Source organism: Ascaphus truei, chromosome 3 (genome assembly GCF_040206685.1).
Source record: "Ascaphus truei isolate aAscTru1 chromosome 3, aAscTru1.hap1, whole genome shotgun sequence".
Classification (NCBI taxonomy): Eukaryota; Metazoa; Chordata; class Amphibia; order Anura; family Ascaphidae; genus Ascaphus; species Ascaphus truei.
Window position 1 is genome coordinate 100436588 of NC_134485.1, and position 13942 is coordinate 100450529.

Genomic DNA, 13942 nt, shown 5'->3' on the forward strand with positions numbered 1-13942 from the left:
ATCTTTATCTTCCTGCCTTTAGCAGGTACTCCTTAATGAGTGAAGGATTACCTGAAGGAACGGCAGCTGACCAGCGATGGAGAATAAGAGTGCAGACGTTTTGCAGACAGACCTTAAGCTAGTGGCTCATCCGAGAGCAAAGAGTAAAGTATGGAAGTACTTTGGGTTTGACACCAATGCCGAGGGATGTATATTGCAGTGGAAGAAGATCTACTGTCGCATCTGCATGGCGCAAATCGCCTACTCTGGGAATACCTCCAACCTTTCTTACCACCTTGAGAAAAACCACCCAGATGAGTTTTGTGAATTTGTAAAGAGCAACACCGAGCAAATGAGGGAAGCCTTTGCCACCGCTTTCTCCAAATTAAAGCCAGAATCTTCCCAACAAGGCTATGTTCAGGATAACTTGATCATGAAAAACAGCCATAACTTTGAAAGCAAAAAGCACCTTGAGCTGACATCTGCTGTCATCGGGCTGATTTGTGAGGGCATGTTCCCCGCTTCCATATTGGATGAGCCTACATTTAAGTTGCTTTTGAAAACAGCTGATCCCAGGTATGAGTTCCCCAGCAGGAAGTATATATGCACCAAAGTGTTGCCTGAAAAACACAACGCCGTTCGAGATATAATTTTGAAGGAACTCATTGACATTCTGTGGTGTGGAATATCCACAGACATGTGGAGAAGCGAAAATCAGAACAGATCATATGTGACGCTCTCTGTCCACTTTCTGAACAGTGGTGCTTCTCATTGCCTGTCCGTAAACTCCCGATGTCTAAAAACATTTGAAGTGCCACAGGAAAACAAAGCAGAGACTATTACACGTGTCCTTTATGAAGCCTTTATAGAATGGGGAATCAATACAAAAGTCTTTGGTGCTACAACAGATTACAGTAAAGACATTATTAAGGCGTGTTCCCTTCTGGATATCCCAGTAGATATGCCTTGTTTAGCACACACATTTAACATGGGAATACAACAAGCTTTTCAACTTCCAAAACTTTGTGGACTACTTTCCAGGTGTAGGAAACTGGTTGAGTATTTTCAGCAATCCTCTGTGGCAATGTACATGCTATGTGAGAAGCAGAAACAGCAAAACTTTTTGCCCTGTATGCTTATAAGTGACCGTGTTTCTTGGTGGGGCAGCACACTTGCCATGCTTCAGCGTCTTAAAGAACAGCAGTTTACAGTCGCAGGTGTTTTGGTGGAAGATAGTAATAACCATCACCTCATGTTGGAAGCCAATGAGTGGAATACAATTGAAGGTCTGGTGGACCTGCTACATCCTTTCAAACAAGTAGCTGAGATGATGTCTGTATCAAAATATCCCATGATCAGCATGGTAAAACCCCTTCTTCATATGCTGCTTAACACATCATTGAACATCAAAGAGACTGACCTAAAAGAAATGAGCATGGCTAAAGAAGTGATAGCAAAAGCGCTATCAACCACCTATCAGCAGACACCAGAAATAGACATGTTTCTTAATGTTGCAACTTTTTTAGATCCAAGGTACAAAAAACTTCCCTTCTTGTCCGCGTTTGAGCGTGCCCAAGTGGAAAACCGGGTGATCGATGAAGCAAAAAGCCTCTTGGACAGAGGGAAGGAGAACTTTCGAACTGATGATAAAGTTTTTGTCCTGTCAGAAGAGCCAGCAATGAAAAAAATGATGATTTCCTCCACCCCTCCTCCTAGTAGTAGCATCAACAACATGTTGGCTGAAATTTTCTGCCAGTCAGGAACATCTGAAGATCAAGAGGAATGGCACGCTCAGGTCGTGGAAGAGTTGAGCAATTTTAAATCGCAAAAGGTTCTCGGCTTAAACGAGGATCCACTCAAGTGGTGGTCTGACCGCTTGGCATTATTTCCAGTTTTACCAAAGGTACTTCAAAAGTACTGGTGCATCACAGCCACCAGAGTCTTCCCTGAACGCCTCTTCAGTTCATCAGCCAATGTTGTAAAAGCTAAAAGAAACAGATTGGCCCCCGGTCATGTGGATGAGCAGATATTTTTGTATGAAAATACGCGCAACTGGTCTGAAGCCGAGCCTGAAGATGATGATGAAGGAGAATGGGGGTTGCAACAAGAACACTTTTTTAATTTAAGTGATGCAGTAAATGTAAGCAGCAGTTTCTTTTCAATACGGGACAGTGGGTTCATGTAAATGAACACTTGTGGTACGTTTTTAATAGTAACATAAAGAAAAAAAAGTATTTGTTTTACCAGCTACCAAAAAAAATTAAATACTTTTATTTGGATGCTATATTCATTGTAAATATAGATAATTTTAGCCTCTGATGTTTGTATGTGTTTCCCATTGTACCAAGACATGCAAATCCAAATCTCTTAACTAGACACAGTTCCTGAACAAAATATTATTTATTGGGGCCATAACAATAAAATATATATGTAGATGGTGTGCAAGAGCTTTTACAGAAAATACATGATATTGTAATTCTGAAGCTTCAAATCCACCAATAAAAGAAGACTTTTAGGCACTTGTTTTGGATTTGTTCTTTTAAACCATTTAATCACCAGCTGTATTTTGTGTTAATAGGGAATTTTATCTGAATATTAGGGTGTATTTTTTGGCCCATATTTAATAAGTGGTGCTATGAAATGAGACCCCCTTCCAGTGCTGGAAGACACCTGAATGGGCCATAACGAGTCTTCTTGCACAGGATCGTGTCTAATAGCGTAGCACCGCTTAGTAAATATTGGTATTTATGTCGGCTAACTGTTTTTTGTCAGAGAAGGTTCCTTGTCCTAGAATTTGAGCCTACTTTGTCCCAAAGTTAGAGACTTTTAAGGTATTCTGAGCCCTGGTAATGAAAATACATGTATTTTATCCATTATAGTAATGAAAAGTCCATATACAGTAGGTAAGCAGCATTTACACCACATATACCTCTTTTTATTTGCAGTCTGAGATCCTTTTCTAACTTTCCTGTTAGTTGGCCTTTTTATTAAGACCATGAACTTACTCCTGTGCTTATTGGCAAATTGCCAGATACTTTTTCTCTTGGTGGTCCATGGAGCACAAAGCATCCAATTTTTATTTTCTATTTTGTGCCTCAAGCGTCATCTGTTTATCTGATCATATAGAGATGTTGCATTCTGGTTGTTCATTCCATCGTTTAGACATACACAGTCTTGGCAAGCTCAAAACCCAAACCCACTACATTGTGTGTGTGTGTGTGTGTGTGTGTATGTATGTATGTGTGTTTTGAGTGCTACTGGGTTTGTGACCTAATCTATACAACAAAGCCCCAATCTGAGAAATTATTTTGTACATTACTATGTATTTTATCTATATTCTAAATATGGGTCATTTAGATCAATATTTTAAGCCTACAATCACATCACGGTAAACCCATTTCATTAGGTCCTACATTACCAATATTATACAGTCTTTATGTATTGTATGTATTCAGCTTCTCTCTATGCAGTGGAAGCAAAACACTGCAGCTACCAGCTTGGGGTGCAGGACATGTATATAGGCGTATAAAGGGTTAACATTTAATAAGCACTGCATGTGCTATGGGTGAGCTACAGTTAAAAACCAGAAGTGTCCTAATAATTATATTGTTCTAGTGGCAAGAATCTAAAAAAAATAAAAAATGAAAGGAAATGTGATATATACAGTATATTCCCATGCTTGTCGCAGCAGCAAATACATCTCCACCCCTCCCCCGGGGGTGAAGGGAGAGAAAGGAGATCTTACACAAGATTCATTCATGTGTGTGCCAGGATCTACTGATTAAGCAGAAATGGGATGGGCGAGCTTAAAACAGCATTTATTTTCTTGTGCTCCAGCACTAAATGTAATGTTTAGAAACCCAACTAACGTTGCATAGAAATAAAATATTTGAAAAATAACTTCCTTTTATTGACTCCCGTCAGGATCTCTAAAGAAAAGGGACACGTGCTTAATTTCCAAAGAATCAAAAATTCTGAAATTGAATTGTTTAATAAGTTTCTTTAACTAATGTATTTTGATGATAAGACTGGCAGTCGTCAACATTGCTCACAAAGGAACAGCACTAAGATGACAAAGTGACTATGGTGCAATCGTTGGTCAGACTGATCAAACAAATAATCAAGTAGGTGATATACTTGAAACCACTGTGCCCGACGTGTGTGTGTGTGTGTGTGTGTGTGTGTGTGTGTGTGTGTGTATATATATTTTTTTTTTCCACGAGATAGAAATAATTAAGATCATTTATTTAAGGGTGATTAAATCTATCTAATCAATTACACTAATAAGTTGTTTAAATAATAATTTAAAAAAGTGAACTGCCCTGTTAAACCTAGTTACATTTTGTTTGAGAGCCAATTCCATTGTTCAATTGTTTACAACATGTTTATTTGGTCAGCAGGCAGGGATTCCATCTTTCCAAATCCTCTTCTTTAATCTGTTTTGCTGCCGCCTTCCAGTTATGCTTTGCTTTAGCGTGTCAAATTAATAGGTATGGCTTCCCCTTGCTGGTGAAGCGTTCAGCTCCTTTTTAAATGAATGTTATTAAAAAAAAAAAATCTTCACCATAGGTAAGCGACTTCACATTTTATATATTTGAATATGGACCTCTGCATCAAAGAATGCTCGCTTCCACATGCAGCCACCCTTACTGTGTCTGGCACCGGAGCAAGCGGCGTGACCGCAACCGTGGCTGCCCCAGCAGGACTATCGCTATGGCGGGGGGGGGGGGGGGGGGAGTCCGATCCAGAAGCATAGAACTCTGCAGGGATGTCGCAGCAGGTACTGTCTAAGGGAAACCACTGCTTTTTGCTTTTGCAGCCGCGACTCCAGAGATGGAGACTCGTGCTACATCTGTACCTCTTTCTGGTGTAGACATGACACTGTCTCAATACATTTTGATACACATTAGTGTGGCCTAGTGCGATGATACTGTGAAGTCCCATGCAACCTACCTAACTATTCACCCATAGTGGTCATGTAGATGGCACTGCGTCTAGAAATGAAAACCAAGATTCACAAAGTTATTCCATTTTTTATATATATACTGTATATATATATATACATACACATACACATACACATACACATACACATATGTGGTGAACCGTTTCAAATATATTTGATAAACAATCACCAAGTAAGAACATTCATGGTAATTATACACATCACTCAATATGAAAAATCCATCATTGAAAAAAATAGATCTAATGAACAAAAACTTAAACAGCACATTACTTAACAAATGATTAAAAAGGTAACTATCAAAGTTGACCATCTAAACCGTCTCATTATCGTCTTGGGGCGAAGGGAGAATAAAATATTCAGCATAATTGCAGCAACTTGTGCAAGATAAAATGCTCGGTGTAGGTCTCCAACAATTACCCTTAAATATATATACGGTACTGAAAGCGGTCGATTTCCGTGTATATAGAGTTAACCCCTTCAGTGAAGGCCACGGACCCTCTGGCACTTCTGCATCACGTGACCGCTCTTCAGAGCAATCAATGGATGCGACTCTTGTTCTGGACCGCCGGAAGTACGCACATGAGAGCGATAATTGCATTCAGCCCCATAAAAACGAGCAAGGGACTATGACGTACAGGGTATATCATTGGCCCTTGGGTGGGGGGGAGGGGGCGGGGCACCTTTATGGATGTACACCGCACGTCAGGGCACTGAAATGGTTAAAGTGCAGAGACCCATCGTCCATGTAAGCCGCCTTTAAGCTCTTCCGCTGCAGTTTTGTGAAGAGTATGACATTAGTAGATTTACTGCCGACAATCTCTTGCTCAAGAGATTTCATTAGCTGACAGTTATTAATGATTTAAAGCTGACCATTTAATGTCTTGTGGGCCTATAAGGCAGCAAATAAATTGTTCACCTTGCTGCAGCCCTTGGAGTGTGCAAGCAGCCTTTTGATGATGAAGTTTGTTGCAAACTACAAAAGTGTGATATTAACACAACCACGTCACTTGCTGCATATTCTTTTTGAACATGCTGGTTAATGTTAGTGAGAACACCTCCCAGGGAGTCTGTTGTGCTCTTAAATATTGCGTAACTGCATCATTATGGAGACCTGCATCACTGCTCTCCTCTGAGGGGGGTGCGCCACCGCCAAATACTGGGCAGCCCCAACCCGCAACAAACCACTAGACCAGTGCGGCAGCGGGCATAGGGGTCAGAGTTTAGCAATGACTCATCTCAATGGCGCAGTTCCGTGACATTTAAGAAAACAATGGACTTTACATTGGGTAACTCTTAACTCTATGCCCAGTGGGTGTTCACAAAAAAAATTCCGCCATCATATTGTTGGCTTCATTTCATTAATAACGAGACTGCCTGCAGTAAATCTATTATAATATATTAGTTGAAATGCCGCAGCTGACTCATTTAAAGGCTGCCCATTTGGCCTGTTCTGCACTTTAACTCTATATAAGGAAATTGCCATTGCATATGTTTAATGGCACTTATTGGAGACACACCTTGTACCATATGCCGTTCATGCTTTTTCACAAATTTCTCCCTCCACCACAAGATTATGCTGTAGTGGGACTATTTTCACTGTCAACGTTTATGTTACTGTTGCCTTTTTGGCAATTGAGTTGTTTTAGTATTGTGCTGATTTGTTTTTGTTATTTCGATTTTATATTGTTGTATTTTTCATATTGGGTGATTTTTTAATTGATTGATTTATTCTTGGTGATTTGTTATATTTATTAAATATATTTATGTAAAAATCATTAATAAACTTTTTTTTTTTTTAAATATAGATTCACTTTCCTAAGTGCAGCAGTTAAACACTGGGAGAAGCAGTGGGTCAGTGAGTAAAGACACTGACTGGCACCGAGTTTGAAGCAGGGGAACCAGCTGTAATCGTGGGCAAGTTACTTTATCCCCCTGTGCCTCAGGCATCAAAAACAGATTATAAACTCCACGGGTCAGGCAAAAATGTCTCTGTAAAGCACTACGTAAAACTAGCAGCGCTATACAAGAACATGCTATTATTATTATCCGTTTATTCTGCGAATATATGTATGTATATATTTATTAAACAGATAGGGGGTTCTCGTGGTAATCCGGTGGTCAGTTGCCTGGGTGCATCGATGAAGGCTGAAATACATAAATAAAGGAAATAGTTTGTACGCTCACCGGAATTGTGGAAAGGTTTGCAGGTGTTTATTAAAGTGGACCGAAAAGACTAATTCGGAATAAACACCTGGTAGCTGGTCCACAAGTCCGTTGAGTGCACAACCTCTTCCTTTATTGAGATGTATATTATTCCTGCGTGAATGGGCTTTCTTTAAAAAAAAAAAATGAGGGTGATATTTGGTATTCGGTTGGGACTGAGCATCACTTTTTTCTTTTCTTCATAATAACTACTTTTCACCTCCTGCTTTCATGACTTGGAATCAATTAAAATGTCTTATCACCGCATGTGAAAGATTTCAAAACCTGTAAATGCGTAACAAATTACATTTCATATCTCTTCGATCTTAATTCCTTCAAACATTTAATTTCCCTTAGCGACACAAATTAGACCAGTACAATGAAATTACTCGGCAACAAGTTAATGTAAGTATTCCACCAGATATGTGCCAGTGCTAATGGAGTATTCATTCTTGTAATGAAACAAAATCATCAAACAAATAAACAATTGTTTGAATTGCTTCAGTGCTTGAGAGAAGCCCCCCCCCCCCCCCCCCATTGGTTTTAAGTAAAAGCATTGCTGCATTTCCACGAAAAAGTTTTTTGTGTAATGTTATTTACCTACGGGACACACACAGCCAATTTTATGTCTCTCTGGCAGAGCAGGGATTAAGATTTTTGTAGGTTTTAACTGTGTGTGTGTGTGTGTATGTGTGTACCTGTATTTAATATGCTGCTTCTCCATGCAAATGGAACAACAATCTATTCCAGCACAGGGGAGAGCTTCAAGCTTCGTAGCCTATTGAGTAAGGGCCTTGGGAGGGGGGGGGGGGATTCACTAACCTCTGATACAGGGTATTGTGTTAAAGTCAATGGAAGTTAACACCGGTTCAGTGTGATAACCAGTATCTGAGGTTAGTGTATCCTGGGGTAGTTCTCAAAACGTAATCATAGTCTACAAACCTGGCCGATGTTATTACCTCCGTTAACGCAAAATACCCCATAATATACTACATTAAATAACGCGTTCTTTCTCAACCATTGTTTTTGACAGCTCTACTGGTAAATAACACACCAGCGTTAACGGGAGTGGTAACGTCTCCTACATCTGTAAATAATTTTCTTTCTGTTTAGAAACTATTTGTGAGCGCACATTTTATTGAGGCCTGAACCTTGCAGTGGCTGAGAAGGTGCAGTGGCCAAAGAGGAATTAAAAAAAATAATTCACTGTGACACTTTTGAATAGCATATATTTGTTAGAAACACAACATAATTATTCATCAATGGCTCTCTGATTTCAAAAACATCACTTGTGAGCACATTCATGTCTCGGACATGTCCTATCTCTTTGCATACAGTGCTTCCACTGCAGCAAGGGATTCTGGGAAATGACATGCAAATGAGCACAGTGTTGTCTTTTGCTTCAAGTCCATTTTGACATGGGCCCCTTTAAGCTTATGCCTACTGTATTACACAGCGCCTTTAAGAGACACCAATAACATTTCTAATCTGAGTGAAAATATAAAACCATTTTTTACTGGATAAATAAAAATGTGATCGATTTTTCTATGGGGTTGTTTTCCCAGGGTCCTGTCACTTTGTGGGAACTTAATTGTGATAGCCATTGTAAATAATAACCACTATTTACTTAAATGTAGTGACTGTTGACAATGGCTGTGGCACTTTAACGGCTCCAGTGTTGGCGGGACCATTATTGGATTGCATTGTAATGCATTTGTTACTCATCACTGAAGAGATCAATGCAGTGAGCTCTTTGAAACGTCAGTTTCTCTGGCCCCTGCAATGCATTTCAAGCACTTTTTACGTTACATTTTTTTTTGATCAAAAAACTTTTACCGGGTATCTAATACTCGAGGTATGAATTATGTGCACTCTTTTGCTACTGCTATTATTTCACTGTATTACATTTTGATGCCCTTTTCTCATACCATGCTAAAAAAAAAAAAAAAAAGCAAATGTTTTTTCCATAAAGTAGGGTTATTTTTCTGCAATTCATTCATGCTGCCAAAATAATCTATCCTAATTCTGACTAATGTATAAAACCAAGTCTAAGATATATTTTCATGTTGGGCCTAAACTTTATTGCTTTGATCCATGTCAATGCTATAAATTTGTGCTGGAATAAAATGAGATGTCAACAGGAAGATTGTTCTTGAGACCAGAATAAAGAATATTCTCTTCGTTCATACTTCTTTAAAGCTAGGTAACCGCTTTGTATTGTACTGTGCCAGGTAGTTTGCGTTAACTGTAGTTCAGTCTCTTTCTTGTCCTTGTAATCATCATGGAGGTTTGTAGTGAATCATTCTCTCTCTTCATATACTCGGAACATCCAATATGAAGAACCTTTTGCATTTCTTTCCTTTATCAAGGATCGAAAACTGAGTATGAACTTCTGTCCATATTCAATATGCTACGAAGCAACCTGATCCTCGCTTGGGAGAAATATGAACTGCGTTTGTTTAAATGGGGCTGAAATACTCTTAGGAAAGGGAGAGGACATCTTCACAGCATTATTGAATAAGGAACACAAAAAGGGTCTGTATTACTCAACTGTGTTGTTATCTCAAGATGTATAAATTGCCTGATTGATTGACAGGATATTATAAGGGTGCTACCTAGTCAAACAAAATAATTCCAATACTAGAAGGGAGGTCTGTGCAAGGAAGCGCAATACAGCCAGAAGAGTTGCGTTGTACCATAGGTGCACACCTAATTTTTTTTATAACATAACAAAGTTATGTTAAAATGGAATATTGAATAATGCCTTTGAGACAGTAGGCTCTGTTTCTGTTAAAAACAAATTAGAAAGTTTAATTTTTGTGTAACCTGGTCTCCCCAGCCGGTCAGCACCCCCCTCACCTAGCTGCCGATCGCGGGGGCCGCCGCGTCCAATGGCGGCTCCGACCGGCGATTGCAGGGGTGAGGGCAGTCAGGTCCCGGCTCGGGGGTTGCCGGGGACGCGTGCGTCATTGGGATCCCGGCACTCTCGGAGCCGGGCGGAGAGTGCGCCGCCATTAGAGAAGGACTCGCGCATGCGAAGTGATCGCGCATGTGCAGAAGATAGCCCAGAGTCAGTTAGAGTCGCGCGAGTGCCAGAGCAGAGTAGGGAAACATTGAGGCGGCCCCTAAAGGCTTGCGCATGCGCAGGGGAAGTGCGCACGCGGCCCCAATGCCCAGATAGGCTCTATGGGACTACAACTCCCATGGAGCATAGCGAGGGAGGCATCAGGTGCCTCATAGGAGCCAATAGGGCTGCAGGATTGCACTGGAGGAAAGGATATATTTCGCGGGCTTGGACGACGCTGGCAGTCAGAGTCAGGAGCAGCCCAGGGAAGGAGGTAGGGTGCAGGAGTCAGGGACTCCCTGCACTAGGCCAGCGGCCCTAAGGTCCAAGTTAGCCCTGATTCCTCACAAGGTTAGTGAGTGTTGCCAGGGATAGCCTCAGTTTAGGGACCCTGTCACTTGCTGTAGTTAGAGCTGGGAAATAGAAAGGGACAAGTGGGCTGAGTGTTAGTCTGCAGAGCGTTGCTGCAGGAATTAGGTGAGGCAAGCGACGTGAGACAACTGGGGGGTTCATAGCGGTAACCAGTCCGGGGAGCCATAGCCCGGGGTCCGTGTTGCAAGTGGCGTGAGGCAACTGGGTGGGGGGGGGTTCATAGCGGTAACCAGTCCGGGGAGCCATAGCCCAGGTCCGCGTTGCGCGTAGTATGAGGCAACTGGGGGGTTCATAGCGGTAACCAATCCGGGGAGCCATGGCCCAGGGCCCATGTTACGAGTAGGGTGGGTGCAGGGACCTACCTGCATAGGATAGGCACCCCCGCAGGCCCTAGGAGTTTTCCTTAAGCCACTTAAGGTTGCTGTGCTATAGGGACGGCCTATAGTACAGTGTGTGTCATGTTGTTATAGTGTTAGGTAGGGACTCAGCGGACGCTGCGGTTCCAGAGAAGGAGTTCGGGCTCAAGTCGGGGCCACAGAGAATAACTCAAGGGTGGGATCACACGGATTCATCGCACGTCTGACCCTTTTCGAAGTGTTGCTGATCCGAGCACCGGAGTGCTCGGCAGGTACTATACAGTCATAAGTGCACCAACGGGCCCTTAGTGTAATTGTGACTGCGCAGTCAGCCATTGCTTCTCTCTGCAAGAGTGCGTGACATTTGGTGGGACTCTATGGACATTGGGTGGGATCACCTGGTGTTGAGAAAGCGTCCTGCGCGACGCAGTGGTAAGTGTCTCCTCTAGAGAGGGACACCGGTTATGTTGGCATTGTCATGATATGTGTTTATCTTATGTTCCTAAGTAAATAGTATTAGTTATTATACCTCACCGTGTATGTGATTATTGTGATTGTCCTGCGAGGAACCACTCCCTCTCTGGTGGGAGCCATCGCAGGTGGAGGCGCTGCACCGATGTAAGTGAGTACCCCTAGTATAATTGCCCCAGGTTCCCCATGGCGGAAGCTCAGCCCTCCTGCGAGCCAACAGGTAATGCACCACACCTATGGTAACACCGTATGTTTTCCTTGCACCCCACACTATATCTGCGATTGGGGGGGGGGGGGGGAATACCTGTTACATTTGTGTTCGTCGTTGACCTAATTTTTAAATCCTATGCTAAACAAACGAGTTATACACCGCTCTCAATTATCTTACCATTTTTTCTTTTTGACCCATACTTATAAGAAGTAAAAAAATCATATAGAAATTAATGAAATAATTTGTCATATTGGATGTGTATTGGGGCTTCTTGGTTTACTATTATACTAGTTCCATTATATGAAGTCATACCGGGGTACGAACACTGCAGTTCAAATTCTCTAATTTGTAAATAATTGCTAAATCCTCCAGCATCATAAACTAAGCAAAAATATATGCAACTAGATATTTACATGCTTCATAAAATACGGTTATTGTTCATTATCACTATTTCCTTTCTTAGTTTGCAGTGATGGCTGTTTCAGAGGAACCCGTGCAGTGTTTGTATGTCTTCATATAATGGAACAAGTATAATAAATAAGAAGCCCCAATACACATCCAATATGGCAAATTATTTCATTAATTTCTATATTTTTCTTTACTTCTCATAAGTATGGGTCATTTTGGTTTAGTCTTTTGGCCAAAACATGTTAAGTCTGCAACCACTTTCCAGGTGGACACTTTTAGTAGTTACCTACACTACACATTTTATACTGTTCTTTGTGTATGCTCAACTGCATATAGAAAAGAAGAAACAAATCCATGATGTAGTCGTGGCATGGGATGCGTGACGTGTACGTGCTGTATTCACGGTTGCCAGCACTCCGGGTTTGATAGCACATACTGCTATTTTATATGAGGAGGTATGAGTGTTTTAAGACTGTTTGTATGGTATCCTACACATAAACAATATATGGTAGACTAGGGACTTTGTTGAACTTGAGCAATAATGATTATGTTTAGGCGCGCTAACCTTGAGGCTACCATGACAAACATTCACAGGGCTAACTTTAAAAAAACAAAAAAAAATAATAAACTTATATTGTGCCATTTTTATATATAAATTTATTTTTTTTGAAAAGCAGAATTTGCTGTAGTTTTCATTTAATTTCACTGTCAGTATTTCAGCTTGGTCCCTGTGCAAGACTACATTTTTAAAGCAGCAATCTGTGCTCGTCCTTTTTTTTTTTTTTAACGTGTGTATGTACATGTATATATCTATGTTTTTACCCTATCATAGTGTGCATCTTGCCCTGTTATTGTATGTTTTTATATATTTCCTTAATACTTTCGTTGCGTGTTTATGCATTTTGCATTCATGTATTATTTGTGCCTTTTAGATCAATGCTTCCACCGACATTTATTTTCTTCTGTTGTTGCATAGGCTAATTAGAGTGCTGTTCGTTTTCTGTGTGTATATGTATGTTATGCAAATGTATCAATAAGTGATATTTTTATTTGTCTCAGACAGGGCTGCAACCCTGCTTTTCCCCATTATCTCTTGGCATATAATGCTTCGACTGCAGCCAGGGATTCTGGGAAATGTATATATGCATGTATGTGCTTAAAATATTTTGGTCAAAGCAATGAACTAAATGACCCATATTTAAGATGAAAGAATATAGATAAAATACATAGTGATGTACTTAATTATTTGTCATATTGGGTGTAGCATTGGGGCCTTTTTTGTCTCTTGTTGTATAGATTAGGGCACAAACCCAGTAGCACTCCAAATGACACAAAAGAAACAAATACATATATTATACACAATGCAGTGGGTTGAGGTTTTGAGCTTGCTAAGGCTGTGTGTGTTCTTTATATGAAAAGGGGCCCCATGGGACTGCACCACGACACTTCAAGCTACAGAGACGCCGTAGTTCTCCTGAGATATCTAATATTAAAATTTCACTTTATAAGAATTAATTTAGGAGACAGCATATGGCTACTGGGGTCAGCCTCATTCTGGCGGCCAATAGGAAGCTGTGAGATTACTTTCCAGCCTCTGACTGGGTGACCCCACAACCATACTTTTTTTGTTTATTCTTCTAGGTGCTATAAAAAAAAAAAAAAAAAAAAAAATCTCGCCAAACGCCCCCAGAGTTTTAACCCTTTGGGTGCCGGGCGGGCCGTGACACCAGTGTGTCAAAGCCCCAATGGAAAAAAAAAACTCACGGGACCACAGCGTTACTTAATCCGGAAACGGCTCCGAGCACTAAAAGGGCGTGACATAGGCACTATGACATAAGGCCCCTGGAGTGCCAGACACTATGTCCCAAAGCACCCAAAGGGTTAAAGTGCTGCAGTTTAGCTGTGGGTTGTGG

The 13942-nt window shown here is 40.9% G+C and overlaps 2 protein-coding genes across 7 annotated transcripts in view; both read left to right on the top strand.

The window, feature by feature from the left end:
- Nucleotides 1-2498, top strand: part of ZBED1 (zinc finger BED-type containing 1) — a 133136-nt gene extending 130638 nt beyond the window's left edge. For all 4 annotated transcript variants that reach the window (XM_075594593.1, XM_075594589.1, XM_075594590.1 and 1 more), the window contains exon 2: nt 23-2498. In XM_075594593.1, the coding sequence (XP_075450708.1) occupies nt 77-2164 (2088 nt within the window). In that variant the 5' untranslated portion in view covers nt 23-76 and the 3' untranslated portion in view covers nt 2165-2498. The remainder of the gene's footprint in view (nt 1-22) is intronic.
- Nucleotides 1-13942, top strand: part of DHRSX (dehydrogenase/reductase X-linked) — a 576187-nt gene that overhangs the window by 25909 nt on the left and 536336 nt on the right. The gene's annotated exons all lie outside the window — the stretch shown is intronic.